At 44.4% G+C, this 18,424-nt stretch overlaps 1 protein-coding gene across 1 annotated transcript in view; it reads left to right on the forward strand.

Moving 5' to 3' along the window:
* TG (thyroglobulin) overlaps positions 1-18,424 on the forward strand; it is a gene marked incomplete at both ends in the record, with an annotated part of 179,405 nt that overhangs the window by 27,010 nt on the left and 133,971 nt on the right. Inside the window, 9 exons of the mRNA XM_080939317.1 lie at positions 160-237; positions 742-854; positions 3,116-3,218; positions 4,041-4,241; positions 5,490-5,699; positions 6,816-6,970; positions 7,188-7,344; positions 9,102-9,317; positions 15,949-16,098. Of these exons, the coding sequence (XP_080795443.1) occupies positions 160-237; positions 742-854; positions 3,116-3,218; positions 4,041-4,241; positions 5,490-5,699; positions 6,816-6,970; positions 7,188-7,344; positions 9,102-9,317; positions 15,949-16,098 (1,383 nt within the window). The remainder of the gene's footprint in view (positions 1-159; positions 238-741; positions 855-3,115; positions 3,219-4,040; positions 4,242-5,489; positions 5,700-6,815; positions 6,971-7,187; positions 7,345-9,101; positions 9,318-15,948; positions 16,099-18,424) is intronic.

Here is an 18,424-nt window from a genome sequence, read left to right on the forward strand (position 1 = left end):
TTTTCTGGGAATGTTGGATGCTAAGTGCTGTGAATATGGACAGTGTAAGACAGGAGGCTGGGCAGACAGGCTACCTTGCTAGGATTGCTATAAAAGCAGACAAGTTTTGGAAGAGTCCCCAGAATGCCCCCTGCACTTATTCTTACGGCTCTTTTCCAGGACAGTGCTGGTGTGTGAATGGGAGGGGAGAGTTCATCCCAGGCTCACTGATGACACGCTCCTCACAGATGCCCAAGTGTAAGTTAAGCCCACGAGAGATTTCAATCTGACCTCTAGAATGGAGTCATTGATCCTGGATCCAGCTTGGTCATGCAACTGAGAGGGATGCTAGGGTGTAGCCCTTCAGACCAGTTTTGGAAAATACATTGGACACATTTATTTTAAGTCCCCAGGACTGGGTCTCATGATGACTTTAGGCCTTCCATTGTGGTGCTTCCAGGGAGGATGTGTCAGGAGAGAGCCTGGCTCTCACCCCTGTGTCCTAGCTCCTGGACAGTCAATGACTGTAATCATATCACTATTTCATAAATGTTCCAGCAGCCTAGCCTCTCACTGAGGGTCACTTCTGGATCACCAAAGCCAACAATACACCCCACATCTGTTCCTGAACTTCAGCCTGCTTTTCCTGAGGTTGTAGCTTTGTGGGACGCACACCTCCCAGTCTGAAGTCTGGCACTAGCTAAGGCTGTCCACCTCCTCTTATCGTTGTGGCCGCCCGTTCAGAGCCCCTCTCATCCACAGGCCCCACAAGCTGTGAGCTATCCCGAGCCAATGGGGTGATTTCTGCATGGAAACAGGCTGGACCCCAAAGAAACCCAGGTCCAGGAGATCTGTTCACACCAATGTGTCTACAGGTAAGCTTCTGTGTATTCAGGAAGGATACAGGGGGAATGGTGGAAAAGACACTGTCCTCTTCTGGTTGAGGGTAGAGTTTGAAGAGTTCTAATTCATTCTCCTCAGTATAAAACTTGCTAGGACTCAAGGGTGGCTTGGGTCTTCTAGACAGGGCTCTGTACTAATGGGTGGTTTCCTTAGATTCCTAGACCCAGATATGTTTTGTTTTAATCCAAGGCCTGGGCCACATTCTTGTCTTATCTAGTTCTTGAATTATCTTGAGACTTGGAGGACAAATCCATCATCAAAAGGCTTTAAAGACTGATTAGTATGTTTCCGTACATCACCGTGGTTTGTAGGTTCACAACCTCAGAGGCATCACTCTGGTGGCTCCTCTGCTGGCACTTGTTGCCCACAGTTCATTGAAATGCTAACATAAAACCTCCAGGGAAAGAATTTGTGTTACTTATCAGGTGAACCACATCCTCAGACCTGTGCTCTGCCCCTACAGAAAAAGGTTAATGGCCCTGTCACTTGCCCTACTTAGCTCCCAGGAGTGTTGTGAAAAGCAGATGAAACTGGCAGTGCAGAGAGTCATGGAGATGGAGATGTGACGCTGAACAATGGTGGTGTGGCTATCACGAATGTGCTCCTCTTATTGGTTAATGTATAGAAAAATTTGCCAATCTTTCCCTGGAGAAAAGCCTGCCCAGTGTCCCCAGCATGGCTGTTCTCCTGAGAAAGGAGATGTGGGCCCGTAAGTTCTGAGGGCAGGGAGGGGGATTCTGGCATGTGACTTGGGGTGGTTCACAGATTATTTAGTTTCTTGTCAGCAATGATACTGGTAAACAATAGCGAAGACCATCACTACTCAAACTGATATCTGCATCTCTGGCCTCCTTTTACCTCCAAAGATTGGTAGCCGACTGCTAGACTCAGTTTGGGTCTCAGTGAATGGAGACTGGTATTCTCAATTTTAACTTTCTCCTATAAAGTTCCCTCAGAAGTCCACTTGCGTTTGAATCTTACCTGCAGCTGACCAGTTGTGTGACCAGATCATGCCCTCTGATCCCTCTTTCTTTGTGTAGAGTGATGTGGGCAGCAGAGTCCCCCACCCATTTCTGAGTGCTATTGATTCTGTGACTCACTTGGGTGAAGGTGTTTGTGAACCTCGTGGAAATGTTGGATAAATGTCATTGTCTTCAGACCAGCATAAAGCCAGCAAGTGTCGGCTAATAAGTGCAGCTCTCAGCCTACTTGACTGTTTGATGCTTTCCCCCAGCTGCCTCTGCTCTCAGACCTTTGAGCTGCAGACATCAGACAAGAGACTTAATTGCTAAAAGAGCTCCTAGAGTAAAAGGGCTTTGGTATCAGCTCTGGGGAGATGACTTGGTGACTAATATGCTTGACTTACACACAAAGATTTTTGCTTCATCCCCAGAACCCATCTAGCCAAGGCAGAACATAAAGTACTGAACTTATAATCTCCTTTGAGGGGGCAGAGATAGGCAGATACCTGGGGTCCCTGGCCAGCTAGCCCAACCTACTTGATGAGTCCTAGGTCAAAGCATAACCTGAAAACAGTAGGTGAATGGTTCCTGAGGAACAACAATGGAGGCTGTTTGTTGACATCCATGCACACACAAATACATCTTATGCATACACACACACACACACACACACACACACACACACACACACACACACACTAAGAAAGAATCAATCTAGTCTAGTTTTCTGGCTTTTAGGTGGGGGAAACTGAGTCCTAGATAGTTGAATTGTCAGGCTAGGAAACTCTGCTGACACAAGACTGGTCAGGAGGTAAGCAACACAAATAGTCTGTTTATGGGTCCCAAACAGTAGGCTGTCTGAGGGCATATCTGCATTACCAATTACAGGTACTTAGGGCTTTTTTGATACCCCATATTAGAATCTTTTCTAGAATTTGTGGAGCTGGTTCTGGACAGTTTGGAACTAGATGGTGTGGGCATGCTGCAGCAATGCTACTATCTAGCTCTAGGACATTGCTCCACCTCTCACATCTCCTAAGACTCAATTTTCCCTGATCTCAAATGGCACAATTTGTCCTTGCTTAGTGGCCAACATTCCAGAAAGTGGCCATGAATTTGAATGAAACAGCGGTCCCTTAGAGCACAACCTTCTTTGTTTGGAGAAATTGTCACCAGTTGTTTAGAAATGGGTATTCTTACAAGTCCTTCTTCTATCAATAAATGAGAAGCAAAACATTGCTTATACTGTAAGGATGATGACTTTATTGCAGACAGGAGAGTATGTCAGGAAGCAGACATCAGGAACAAGAACTTGGTGTGTGGATCCAGCCTCAGGAGAAGGGATGCCATCAAACACAAATAGCAGTGCTGAATGTGAGTAACCGTTTCTCCTCCTTATCTGAAAGCCTTCCAGGTGAGTACAAAGTCTCAGCTCTTCCACCTCCACAGCTAGGACACAGCTTCTGATCCAAATGTGACCCCATTTTCCCATCTACAGTGCAGGCACTCTCCCCACCTTGAAGGATCTCAAAAAAGTCAGTGTGGCCAGGAGTTTGCTGTGCTTTGTAATCAACTAGCCGATAACATTATCTAGCACCTGTCTTTGCCTACAGAGGCACTGGCACTTTGGTGGTCACTGGCTGTGCAGCTCTGATGCATTACCTGGCTCTATAGCTCTGTGTCATTTGCTCATGTTCCTAAGACCAACCCTGGGCTCTTTGGCATGGCTCACGGTTCTCACATTGTAGCCCGGTGTGTGTGGCCTCTTGGATTCCTCTCACTTTTGTCATTGCTTGCACCTGAGAACTTGTAGCTAACTGGGGTGAACACTTAAGGAGAGGACCTACTCACAGACTTTTGCTCAATATGACCCAATTACCCCATCTTTCTTTAACTAATTCTCACAGACATCCAGCAGTTTGCTGGAAGGCTTCACAGGGTTCTGGTTGCTGATTTGGGACTGCCCATGCTTCCATATTGTACCCTTAGCACACTTCTCTCCAGTGGACCATCTCTAAAATCTCCTGTGAGGGTCTGAGGCCCTCCAGAGTAGGCAATAGGAGAAACAGAGCACAGACCTGAGGGGCCTTACAAGCAGCCGGCCTAGTAGGGCGGGAGTAGCAGGGAGGTATGTGGCAGCTGTTCCTATGCTGAGAGCAAGAGCACAGCAGGATCCCCTTTATGGTCCCTGTACAGGTCCTGAACTCTGTGATGTCCTCAAGAGTAGAGTCCTGTCTAGAAAAGTCGGCCTTGGCTACACTCCAGTCTGTGACACACTGGACGGGGGCTTCTCCCCAGTGCAATGTGACTTGGCCCAGGGCAGTTGCTGGTGTGTCCTGAGCAGTGGAGAGGAAGTGCCTGGGACCCGGGTGGTAGGCACCCAGCCTGCCTGTGAACGTAAGTCTTGAACTACTGGAGGCACTGGAAGCTGAAAGCCTCAACTGTACTAAGGGGCCTCTGAGACACTCTGCTGTTGGAAGGAGAATGGGCAGAATACTAAGATAATTGGCTCACGTGGTGGGAAAATTCTAGTATGTACTTTGAAAGTGGGAGGAGCCTTGTGCCACAATAGGAATCTGCTGTGGCAGCACAGTAGCATCTGGCCTGGTTTTCTCTGTCGTCCCCAATCAGGAGAAGCATCATTTTAAGTAATAATTCAGGAAGTTACTGAATATCAACTTCTGATATATATGTCAAATAACAATAGGAAAATGTATTATTACATTTTATGATAAACTCATTAAAAGCCTGCCATGGAGGTAAGGCCTGTGAGCCCAGCACTTCCTGCTAGGCAGATAACCAGTTTGAGTCCTATTTGGGGGACAAAAATAGGAAGAGCATGTCTAAAAAAAAAAAAGAAAAAAAAAAAAAAAAAAAAAAAAAAAAGAAAACCCAGCAAAACAAAACCAAATGCAAAGAAACAAATCGAAGTTCTGGCCAAGGACACAAAGCTAAGAGCTTAATTATCTCCTTGATGACTAAGGTGTCCTTCTGCTCCTGGGCTGTGGATTGTACTAGAAATCTTTGGAGAGTCAAAGTTCTCACCAGACCTACAAGCCCATCTGTATCTCTTACAGGGCAGATGACATGGGAAGTATCCTGAGAGGTGGTGACCTCTTCTGACCCCTGCAGTAATGGGAGGAGTTTGGTGAACCCTTAGTGATTAAGTTTAGATGGGGACTAAAAACTCCCCAAGTTACTAGAGAATCCCAAAGTGCTCTGGGTTTTTGCTCTTGATTAGGGGTCAGGAAACACTGCTTATTCAAACCCAGGAGAGTGGAGCAAATGTGGAAGCTTCATGTCAGGAGGCCTGAAGTTGCCCAGGCTCAGTTTTGGTTGTTAAAGTAGGAATCATAGTGGACAACAGCTGGGCTGTGAGCCCTGAGTTAAAGAAAATGGTGGTCATTTGGCCTGCAATGTAGCTGGAAATGCTCCTGTAAGACTCACATTTTCTGTCTGTTTGCTGAAACTGAGAAATGGTGGACTTATCCAGTGAGAAGGCACAGAAAGAGGGGGAAAAACCAGGTCCTGTCAGAGCAGGACACAAGAAAGGGCTGGGGAACAATCAAGGGAAACAGAAAGGTAGGCAGGACCTGGGCTTATGTCTGGGAAATGCCCATAATTCTTTTCCCTCTCTGCTCCCAGGCCCACAGTGTCCACTGCCGTTCTCTGGGTCAGATGTGGCTGATGGAGTGATCCTTTGTGACACAGCGTCTAGCTCAGGAGTGACCACTGTTCAGCAGTGCCAGCTGCTGTGCCGCCAGGGCCTTCAGACTGCATTTTCACCAGGACCACTGATTTGTAGCCTGGAGAGTCAGCGCTGGGTGACACTGCCACCACTCCGAGCCTGTCAGCGTGAGTAGCAATGGGGACATGTCCTGCACTCTGTTCCCTCTCAGGGCTATTGCTAAAGAGACTTTCTGTCACTCAAGTACAGCTTTTTCATGGTAAGTTGGGTGATGCCAAGGTTGCAGAGATGGCCCCATGGAGCACTGCTTCTAGAAGGAGCAGATTAGATTTTATTGGTAACTCTCTGGAGCCATTGACATGTGGTAGAGTTGACATTATTCTAGGTTCCTGTGGTTACTTGGATTAGAAACATATTAAGCTATCAGATGCTCCTGCTGCTGAGTTATGGACCATATATGGTGTGCACTGAGATTTCTGTGCATCTTATATTGAGGCCTAACCTCTCCCCATATTCACCTTGCTCTCTATGGTGAATGCCTGGCAGGGCAGGGGACCAAGACCACTGGCAGATAGGCACCAGTATCACAAGTAAGTGCAGGCTTCTTCCTAGTTGCAGCCTCTTCTGCTGTCCCCAAGAACCCATTCACGACAAACCCACAAACACATGCAATAGTATTACTGCATGGGTTTCTGCCCAAACCTGACTTGGTGAAGTCAGGCTGTGAATAGCCCCAGCAGAACTGGACAGTTAGAACCTTATACTTAACCTTCCTGGGGCAGAGCTAGGAAGGGCATCTGAGGTAGAGACCCACATTCTGGGACTGACCTACATCACCAGGCTCAAGCTGACTGCCAGAGTGCCCAGGATGTCATTAGCTACAAAGCCCTATTGGTTGTAGAGGGTTCTCATACAGAAAAAAGTTCAAGACATAGTTTGAACAAATAAATGGGCTGTCTCTTGATTATGTCATGGTAGCTCCTGCTGCAATTAAGACCAAGTCAACCTTCATTAAACACTAAGCAGCATTTGAAAATATTTAACCCTAGTCTGATGAATTATGGGAGATTTTCCAGAGAGAATATCAGAATCCCTATGAAAAGACAACCTGATTAAGAGGCAGAAGGAACTCTGAGCATGCTGTGAGGAGGCTAAGTGACCAGAAAGCCTGGGTTTGTGTGCTTACGCTAAATTAGAAGGAACCATGCATAAAGGAAAATCCACAGGAAGAAATCCTACGGACCTATCGCCACAGCCCACTGACCTCTTGTGCTTGGCTGCAGGGCCCCAGCTGTGGCAGACCATGCAAACTCAAGCACACTTTCAGCTCCTGCTCCCACCAGGCAAGACGTGCAGTATTGACTACTCCGGCTTGCTGCAGGCCTTCCAGGTATTCATACTGGATGAGCTGATAGCTCGTGGCTTCTGCCAGATCCAGGTATGTGCCAGTCTTCCCATCAGTGGGGGCTTGGTTTAAACCTAGTGTCACTGTCAGGGAGCCTCAGGTTGAGAAGAGACATTTTAGTACCCAATCCTTAGGAGCAGGATGGTGGAAAATTATAGGAGGTAACATAAGCCCAACGCTTCTGATACATGCTTGATATCAACAGCTTCTTGTTATATGTTTCTAAACCAAGATGTCCCTCTTCATGCAGGTAAAGACATTTGGGACCCTGGTTTCCAGTACTGTCTGTGACAACTCCTCAATACAGGTTGAGTGTCTGACGGCAGAACGTTTAGGAGTAAATGTTACTTGGAAGTTACAGCTTGAGGACATCTCATTGGGCTCAATTCCAGATTTGCACAGCATTGGTAAGTTTACTTGCACTGCTACCTTGAAGAAGCTGGGAAGCCTCAGCAAGCCTCAGACTCCCACTACAATGAAACTGAGGAAGGCATAGTCTCTTCTAATAACAACACAAGGAGAATTCTGTCTAACCCTTAGAAAGAGCTAGTTGTGTATTTAAAAGTATGAAAAAGTTAGATTGTCTGGTACTGGAGTCAGAGGTGGTTGGTTGTGAGCCACTCAGTGTGGGTGCTGGGATTTAAACCCTGGTCCTCTGTAAGAACAATTAGTACACTGAAAACACTGATCCATCTCACATGGGCAGCACAAACTAAATAGATTAATAGATGATTGCTAGATAATCCATAGGTTACTAGAAAAAGCAGAAGACATTCAGTTGAGAAGTGGGTGGAAGGTGTGGGTGTGATGTTAATCTGTGAGGAGTTAGGAGAAGGAATTGCAGATGATATAATCAAGTTATGTTGTATGAATGTCTTATAGAGATAATAATAAATTATATATATATATATAATTGAATTAGATATAATATAACATTATATTATTCTGGTCAATAAGGATAAATAGCATCACGAACAACATAGACCTAGAGACTTTTATGTAGAGGTGAGCTAGACACAGTATGAAGGGAGAATGAGTGAAGAGAGGAGTCTTTACTGGATTACAATTTATATACCACCCACCTCCACTGAGAAAATACCTCAGCATATTGCCCCTTTAATCTTGATAGTTGTGATAGATATGAACTGTGAGACCACAATTGCCTAAGAATGAAAAGGCAAAATGAACTGTGTGAGAGCTACCATGAATGTATGCCTGTTTTCTCTGAGCTTCCTGCTCAGGTGGAGAATAATCCACACATCTCTATGTAGGGTCTGGAAGTTAGTGCCTGCCTGTTCTGTCATTCAGTGCCAGACACTCAGTAGTAACACAGACTACCTGGAACTTGATCTCTGTTCTATGAGGTCTTAAAACACAAAAACAACAAAAAACTTGTCTGGAATACAATCTGTGGGGTAGGTTACAAGTCTGTCATTCTCTAGACTTTCTGATGTCCTCTTGACAATAATCTATCTAGAATTTTGGATCAGTGGTTTCATATTAGCCTTTGTCTGAAAGAGCCTGGAAAGTTTGGGAGTATTTCCTGTTATAAAAGCATGAGATGTTTGTCCCAGCTTCAATGTGACAGCAATGATGTGGCTACGGGACAAGCCCGGTTTGCCACTAGGAGGTTGCAGCATGAATGATTTCTGCACACAAAGGTCTGCCCCAGCTCCTTACAAGGCACTCTTCTGTTTCCACCTGAGAATCTGTAGCCTCCAACATATATATCAGAATAGTAAAAGCCACATTTCCAACAGAAGGGTGTCCCTTTCTTGTGTATGGCCCTTTGACATACACTATCCCTTGGGAACCTTCCCATCTGCAAACAAAGCATTCCTAGGCCTGTCAAATAAATGTGTTCACTGACACTCAGAGGGGTGATGGATCATCTGCATAGTGCACCCCAGATCGTGGTAATGCATATCCTGTACCAAGTGGGGTCACTTTGGTGCCACCGAACCTAAGACTTAAGTTAGAGTTTCACTTGTGTGTGTGACTTTGAGCCAGGCATTCATTTTCTCCAAGCCCAGTCTGTCCTAATGAAAGAATTTGGGATGCCCATGTGTCCTTTCTGCCAGGATATTCTAAGCAGCCACACTCCAGCTATTCTCTGTGTTCTCCGGGGACAGTGGGATGATCTTTGCCCTGTCTTTTCTTACAGAAAGGGTGTTAATGGGCCAGAATCTCCTTGGGCGCTTTGCAGATCTGATCCAAAGTGGCAAGTTCCAGCTTCATCTGGACTCTAAGACATTCTCAGCAGATACTACCTTGTACTTTCTCAATGGGGACAGCTTTGTCACTTCTCCCAGGACTCAGCTTGGATGCTTGGAAGGATTCTACAGAGTCTCAGCCATCAGTCAGGATTCTCTGGGCTGTGGTAGGTACATGCTTCCCTCTAAGATGGGGTATGGAACCTCAGGGGGCTTCAGGAAAGGCCAATGCACTTTGAGAGAACCATCAATGCATTGCTCAATACTATTTTCTTGTCCAGTTTTCAAAGGAATTACTCATTAGCATCATTCATAAGGCTTACCAGGAGGAAGAATCCAGTGTGTGACATTTCTGTTAGTTCTTCCTTGGCTTGAACCTGGTGTTGGAATCCCATATCTACCCTATATCCTTGGCTTGACATTTCTTGGTTTTGTTTTTGCAAGATGTCATTGCTCTCAACCACTACATAGCCACTTGACAGCCTGCTCTACTGGTCATGAAGATGAGACCTGCTACAGGTTGACTTAGTTGGTCTTGCTCTTGCTCATGAGCATCTGTGAAGACCATTTTCATGGAAATGCAGCTGCAAAGAGAATGGAAGATGTGTCAGCTTCCCGTCACTCTCTTTATATTCACTCCTGACTCAGTTGGTTTTTATTATAGTTCAGTAAGTTGAATTGCAACATGGGTCTTCTTGGTTACAATCAAGATATCTTCAGGACTTGTACCTTCTACAGGCCCTGAAGGGATCTGACTACATCAGTTTCTCAAAGCCAGTCACATTCCCTGCCACTATACTCCATCTTTCATTGTCAAGGGTAATAAACTATAGCTTTCTGAGCCTCCCTGCTTCAGCTCTTTCCAAGTTAAGAGCCGTCTTAATGACCTGCAGCTGGATACTCCAGGAACCTTCCATGGCTGCAGGGTCCATCTAGTTTTATTTTAATTCCACCTCTAACTATAATTCCTGTTGGCCACATAACTAATATACAGCTTGCAGGAATAGGGATATGGTAGTGTATGGAAGGATGGCAGGATCATTGTTCTATCAACAAAAGATTCAAAGGTTTCATGATTGGATGGAAGCCTTCTTCCTAAATGGAGTGAGTTGGAGAACATTTTTATTAAGCTGAAGAGAGGTACTTTCTATTATTTCCCCATATTTATATTAGTTTTATATTATATTATATTTATATAGTAACACAAAAGCTACATAGACTTTCTAAAATCCCTGCCAAGTGAATATGAGCTACATCCCAATCCTAGCACAGAGAACAGGAGCATTGCTACCCTAAGAACAGTATTTACTGCACAGATTACTTTCTGCATTGTGACTTTGCAGGTATTTATTTTTCACAGGAGCCCCTGATGGCAGGGCCTTTCCCCACAGACAGACAAAGAGATGAGGATCTGTTAAATGGGCTTGTGCAGCTTGGGCAGGCTGCTTTCCAAAAGGGGCTTGAAGTCACCAAATCCAGTAACAATGGGTGAGGAATCCTAGTGCCTCTTGGGACAAAACACATATTTTATCTTTTCACCTATGTACAGCTGCCCAGACAGGAAGATGACAGGTGAGAGGAAGAGTGGATGGTGGCATCTGCTAAGTGGGACAAACAGGGTCACAGAAAGGGCATGTCACACATGCCAGCCACTGTACTGTGCTCTCAGACTTGACTATGCAGTGTCTTGAGCTACCTGGATCAACACCATTGAGTTGGTGTGTGGGTGTTTATATACATGTATGTTCATTTCGTTCATGTTACTACACACAGGAAGTAAGGGGGAAGCTGACAATCCAATTGCAAGTTTCTTCTTGGGTGCTTAGTCAATTGTGACTCTAAGCTCCTATCACCAGGAGATTTGGGGGTTACCTGGAGTGGCTTTGCCTAAAGGAGAAAGCCTGTGTGGGGACCTGTTATCAGAGTGGGAAGGGCTTCAGAAAGCCCTCTTGAAAAATACAGAATGATGTCTGGGAAAGAGGTCTAAGGTCAGGCTTTGCCCCATGCTTTCTTACAGCTCTTTTAGTAAAGGTCCAGAACTTCTGGATTTCTGGGCCATACAGTCAGGTCTCAATAGTTTAACTTGTCATTGTAGAGAGTGAAATATGAGTTGATTCTAATAACCGGGGATGAACTGAAGCAGAAGGCCAGCCTCACTTGCTTTACTTACATACTGGAGTTGAGCAGCTTCATGTCAGGTCTAACTCCATTCTATCTTTCAATTGCTATGTCTTCTTCCTCATCACAAACGGTTGCCCACCCAACCATCTAGGTGTTCACTCTCTTCAGATGGAAAGGTCCAGAATGAATTTACAAAGGCTGCACAAAAAGACTTGGGTTTTCTGCATATCTATGATTATGTCTGAGAACCTCCAGTGAATTTCTTGTATGGGTGGGAACTTGCTGGTATTTCTGTAGAGCTGGGTGTTTCCCCATCCTATCCAGTGAGTGAGGTTAGGAAGCTGAGGCATACAGCTCTACGTACACTTAGGACATGGTCTTTAGAATCAGACATGCCTGGGCTTGAGTCTTGGCCCCAGTAGCTTTTCATCCCTGAACCATGAATGTGATTTGGCTCCCTTAAAACTCCTGAACTTCTTGATGTAGAGCACAGCTCTCTGCCCATGACAACCCTCAGTGAGTACCCCTGATTTTAGTTGGCAGAGTAGACATGTGACCTCGGCTCTATCTGCTTCCGGAGCTTTGGTTCCACCCTGTGCATCACACCTCTTCCTTCTCAAAAAAGAGAAATTATATCGTCCAAGAATCAGTCTTCTTTTTGGCTCTTCTCCTTGTAAAACACATCTGGAACGCAGCTGTGAAGCTGTTTCTACAAGGCAGAGCATTGTCCTGTGGAGATGAAATAGGCTTTTCCTCTGTCATCTCTGAGGTCTGATGTAAGTGGTCCTTAGTTGTGCAGTGGCTTGGTTGGGGGGAGCTTCCCTTTCTTGTAAATTGTATGAACGTGGTCTTTCTGACCCTTGGAACTGGTGCTGTTAGGGATAATAGGGAGAAAAGGCTTTGCTTACATTTTCCTCAGGATATGTCTGTTCACTCTCTTGTCTGTACACATTTTGTGGCTCCTGTGGAATTCCCTGCTGGCAGCTCCATTAGAGGGGATCACAGGGAGATTGTCAAGATTTTCCATTTTCTTTTAGTCTGACATTAATTTCCACTTACCTACAATAAGTTCTTTTTTTACTCACTACAAATTCTCATAATAGAACTAGTTCCCTATAGACTTTTTTTTTTATCTGATGGGTGTTTTATGGCTTTCCCTTCCTCCTCTCCCCTTATAATCTTTCATCCATCTCACCCCCCACCTAAGCTTTACAAATCTAATTATGTGCACACCCGATAGCACAAGTGCAGAGCAGCAAAGATATACATGGTATCACACATGACTTAGGACTGTAGTGTAAAGTGCCCTTTAAGGCAGCCAGAGAGGTATGTTAGGCCAACAGGTGTGTGTGTGTGTGTGTGTGTGTGTGTGTGTGTGTGTGTGTGTGTGTAAGCACATTTATGTGTTTGAGGCACAAAAATGAAAACCATTGAAGAAACTAGATGGAATATTAAAAAAAAAGTCTAAAGCCTCCTGGCATTATGAGACAATGCCACAGTTTCTAGAACAGAATAAAGTCTGTGGGGAAACATGGCAAGAGGTGAACCATCAAGAAAGATAGGATCCTGGGAAGTATAGACAAGTTTAGACCACCAATAGAGTACCACAGAATTTTGAGCTGCAAAGTGACAAATTCAGGCTTGACAGGGCTTGCATGAACTTCTTAAAAGGTAAAGTATTATTAAATCACCCAAAGATACTTTTCCTTTTAGCAAAAGTACAGCCTGTCACTGCTGAGGTCGAGAGAAAGATTGGCAGAAAGAACAACAGAACTCAAAGCCTTGAAAGCTCTAAATGATGCAACTCTTGTATTATACAGAGGAGGACACTTGTCACAGCTTCTAGTAGTTTTGGCTGGTGGATTAGAGGGTGAATGTGAGCGTGTAGAGGCCATGGTACACTTCTTGTTCTTGAAAGGAGCCACTTGCTCAGGAAACAATGATGGTCATCAAGGCTCGGCCTCATTATGATCTACAAAAGTGCCTTTTAGGTGGAAAAACTCTTTATATCAGGGGCAGTCACAGTGGTGAAGAAGCATGCATACTTCTCAAACCAACAGAAACCTGTGGTTTGATAATATCTCTCCAGGTCTCACTTTCCTGTCTCTATCAGGACTCTGAGTAAAGATGGCAGAGCTGATTGCATTGGCCAGGAAACATTAGTTTCCTTTGGCCCCAGATTTATAGGTACTTACTTGAAAAAAAATTGTCCCAACCAATCATTATCAATTTGACTCAAAGAAGTGGTGGAACTTACTGCTCAGAGAAGGGCACGCACTGCTAGCATAAACTGGAAAGTACTAGACAGTTTCCAAGACATGGCTGTTTTTCTGATTTACTCTGAGATAGAAAGAATGCATGCAGACAGAGGATGGCAACTCCCAGGACACTAGCTCCATTTCACTGTGCTCAACCATACTGTGCTCACTTTTTGTCATCTAATTATCTTGCTGCCAAGTCAGAAAAGATGCCCTTTTCATAGGGCTGGGAGACAACATATGAAAACAGCTGGTGCCGTGCATGTCATGTGTCATAATTTTACCCTCTCCCCTTCTGGAAAAATGCTGTAGCAAGTGATGGCTGAGCACTTCAGGCCCAACCCTCTTACCTGGTCAAATGGGAATATGTACTCATTCTTAGTGGTAGTCATAGAGGAATTTAAATTCAGCAATGTGGCTACTCTGGCAAGAGACCACATCTGAAGATCTAGCTAGGTTGTGTGATCTAACTAGAATACAGACATATCTTTACTACACACATTTAACCCTAAACAATGAAGGTAAAGTTAGTGTCTACTAGGATGCAGTCATGTTTAAAAGTGACATCTAATTGAGTGGCAGACAAAGTTAAGAATCAGAGAGAGATTTGACAGAATGAGTCAGAGATAGAATACATCCAGCTTTCACAAGGACAGGCAGAAAAGAGAGGCAAGTTAAGAGAGCAGTGGAGAGAGAGGGGGTGGCAGACAGTTTTACAGAGACAGATTGTAGGTGAAGACAGGATGAGCCAGAGAATGAGAAGGAGCCAGAAGATTAGAATAGATTGTCAGATTTAGTCTGAGGCCAAGCACAGCAATTTAGTGAGAAGTGGAGAGAAGCCAGTTTGGACCAGTTAATTTGGAGAAGAGTTTGGTCCTGAACAGCCAAGTTAAACCAGCCAGCCAGAGTTCAGAAAGAACTAGAAAATTATACTTATTTGGCAGTAAACCTCTGAGATGACAATTTCATCTGGATAATAAAAGTTACATTTACAGGCAATACATTAATTTATAGAGCATGCACAACAGAGCTCCAGACACATGCTGAGGGCCCCAATGGAGGGAGCTCACATTTTATAGGGTAAAACTCAGTTTTTAAAGTTATTTGACAAATTATTGTTACTACAGACCTGAACAAGGAGGGTAAGGGAAAAGGTCCTCCATGCTGCTCTGAGCCACCAGGGTCAGGGTGGCCCATTCCTGCATTGCTCTAATATGGATCTCCTGAGGGCTCTAACTTTAATACCTTGTAAGATATGTATCTTTGTGGTTGGAATCTCACTTCCTGACTAATGTATGCACTCAGTAAATTACAACTACTTTTACTTTGAGGAAAGTCCTTTCTTGTAGCCATATGGATCAAGAAAAACGAGGAGGGACTGAAGACGCTGTAGGAACAGAAAGCACTGGTACCAGCAGATCAGGAATGAAAGAGTAAGACACTGATATCCAGCATGACAAATTGATGAGAAACCTTATCCATAGAACTTGGGCTTTCTAAATAAATCAGAATCTAAAAGGCCTGATAGCAAGAACAACTTTTAATGTAGTCTGCTGGGTGCCCAATTTCCTCCAGTCTTGTCTAGTGTAGGCGGCACTGTCAATAACTGACAAGCAGGGACACTGGCCACAGCAGGCAAAGGAGATGGTAGTAAGTTTCTAGAATTACTGAACTGACTCACTGAGGAAGTACCATTCGCACAGAGTTAGCTACAACGAAGGATGACCATAAATGTAAAAGTAGTTGCTATTTGCTGAATGCACACATGAATCTGGGCGTGGGTTCGATTCTGTATGTGCATGGCCCTATACCCCAGTAATACTGCTGACTCCATTTCACACAGGATAGAAATGATGTAAGAGGACCCTAAGAACTGAGAAAGTGGGACTTCACCCAATCTACCTACACTTTCAGTTCTCCATCGCATCCTTAGATTTGGAAAGCTATGTTTGGCCCCTATCTTCCCCATTGTCTCCAGATTCATCTTCTGCCAAGCTTTATCCTTTGCAGTTTTAGCTCTGGCTTTATTTGGCCTTCCTCCTGTCATTACACCTTAAGGGCTTTGTATTTGCTGTTTAAACTGTTTGGTGTTTGGCCCCCTTTATTATTCAGTTCTCTGGTGTTAACCTCTCAGAGGCTGTTTCTCCTTACTGTGCTCCTGACTTGTCTCCTACTTGATTTGATCCACATCTGAAGTCTTGTGTGCATTCCTACACCTCCTGCAAGTCCTGAGGGTCTGAAGAGAAGGCCCTACCTGCTATCTTCTTAGTTGGCTCCTTAGCTTTTGAGCCTGAGGCCATTTGATTCTCATTAACTGTACTATTTGAAATCCTAGGCTGATTTTGGGGTTCTACCATAAGCCCTGTCTGTGGCAATTACACAAGTTCTCTGATGTCATCTGTGTTTTTTGCACCCCTAGTGAAATGCCCTGAAGGAAGTTTCTCCCGGGATGGACAATGCATTCCCTGTTCTGCTGGCACCTACCAAGACCAGGCAGGCAGCTCGGCCTGCATCCCATGCCCAAGGGGTGCAACAACCACCATCACTGGAGCTATTAGCAAGACTTTTTGTAAGTTCTTCTGGGACCACTCTGAAGGAGAAGCCTTCCCCACACAGAAGGCTGCAACACAGCTGCTCAGCATCAGTACCAGAGATGTTTGAAGGCATATCTCTCATCACTCTAGAAACTATCTCACAGTGGTAGGATGCTAAACAGTATCTAGACATAGCCTACATCTACTAGACTACAACAGCAGCCTCTCCTCCAATTTGTGACAACCAAACTGGACTCCAAGAATTACTAAGTGTTTCTTGGGGGCTGGTGCTGAGCAAGATTTTCTACTGTTGGAAGCACTGAATAATCAAAGGCCATTTTCTGTGAAAGCCAGGCTTCCACCAGGGTCCTGACGTCCTCCCACCACGCATGTTACCTGTAAAGTCTCATTTACTCACCCCAACTCCTCTCAGGTAGACAGCATAACCCACTTTTGTACAGATAAGATGAAGGCTCACATAAGTGAAATTACTTATCAGGAGTCACACAGCTAAGTCAGCTGACCTTTGAGCTTATTTTTGCCTAATTTTGAAACTTCTGACTTTTGTAAATTAACCTCATTAGAACCAGAAGTGGAAGAGTTTTCCCAACCGTACTCATAACCACGGTACAACTCATGTTCAATTTTTCTGATCCTGTGCTGGTGAAGACCCCATGTACTTGAACTTTCCATGTGTCAGGAGATTTCATTTGACTGAACTATTGAATAACCACATAACTTTTCTTGAGTTTTCCCTAGAAAGGAGCCATATTTGTGATAGATCCTTTTATAGAAGTCTGTAATTATGTCAACACAAAGAACATTTTTATTGTTTACAATGTGAATAGTTCTCAAAATTTGTAAAGAAGTGATCAAAGGAAAGGAAGTCACCTTCTTTGATAAGGGAGGTTTCCTGGAGAATGAGGGCCATGTCAATAAGATAGTAATTCTTCCAGAATTATTCAAAATTTTCAAAATAAGAGACATTTTCTACATAGGCACTTACCATTCCCTAAAACAGAAACTCCTTGGCATCAGAGTACTATTTCCCCTTAAACATTCCATCAGTGGTGAAGGTGACCTAGCCTGGTGTCCTGTGACAAAGCAGCACTTCCTTAAAAGGGCATTTGTGTTATGGCCTGTCACTCATTGTGAAAGGGACAAGATAGAAATGGAGGGAGCAAAAGTCCATGGTTGAAGCCTGCAGAAACCAGAGCCAACTTGGTTCCTCTCTTCCGTGGTGACTGAAATCAACCATTAGTTTCTCAAGGTTCTCATGATTCAGCATCAGTGTGTCAACATGGAGGAGGTAGGGATATGGGGCAGGAGGGATAGAGCCACCAGTGTAGTTCTCTCTGTGTGTCCTCAGGGCGCCCTCTTAGATTAAAGACATAAATCCATTCCATTGTGCTCCACACTCCTATCCTCAAATTCTACCACATAAAAGACTGGGGCTTCAGCACATAAGTCAGAGCAGACACATGTTAAGTCCATAGCAAGCAGAGAAAATAACACCTTCACACACACCTTCACACATACCTTCACACACACACACACACACACACACACACACACACACACACACACTTCTTGAGGTGCTGTGATGACATTTCTGTGCAGCTGCAGAGAATGGGAGTACTATCATGAGCATCCATTATTCCTCCTGAATCTAAAGCAGTGTTGAAGGACTGAGCTGAAAACCACTGGCTAGGTGGAGAAAGGACTTCCATGACAAAGCAGTAACTTAAACATAGGACTAGGGAAGTGTTCATCCCTAGCTCCACTTCATGCTTACATTCATGGATGTTGAGAGAGCGTGTACATTTTAGATACTGGGCAATGCAATAGGATACAGGCTCTGCCTTCATGAAGCTTCCATTAAGTAGGATACATGTAGTCACCAAGCACCTATTCGCAGGGAACTAGAAACACTAACCAAGCTTGCCACTGTGAAGAAGATGTTTCAATTCCAGGAAAAACTGTAGCAATGGACAAAACCAAGTTGGGGGTCTGGAGATGTTAAGTGAGCTATTTCAAATGACCTGGGTATTTTACAGGTAACATAACTCTGTTTCTCATAATTCTGGAGTCTTGGAAGCCCCAGATCAAATTGCCATCAAATTCAGCAGCTACTAAAAATACCACAAATGGTGGTTTTGCATGTGCCCTTATATGGTAGAAGGTCTCACCTCCTACTATGATCACTCCAAAGTATAAGCTTCAAGGTGTTTATGAATAATGCTCCATGGATGATATGGAGTCTCAGTGGCGTTCTTTGCTGAGGGTTGGCACATTAAGAGCTTTCAGCCAGAATTTTTGGGTTACCCATGTGACTTTGACATCACCACAGTCCAGAGGTCC

The sequence above is a fragment of the Micromys minutus genome (genome assembly GCF_963924665.1).
Source record: "Micromys minutus genome assembly, chromosome: 27".
NCBI classification, from domain to species: Eukaryota; Metazoa; Chordata; class Mammalia; order Rodentia; family Muridae; genus Micromys; species Micromys minutus.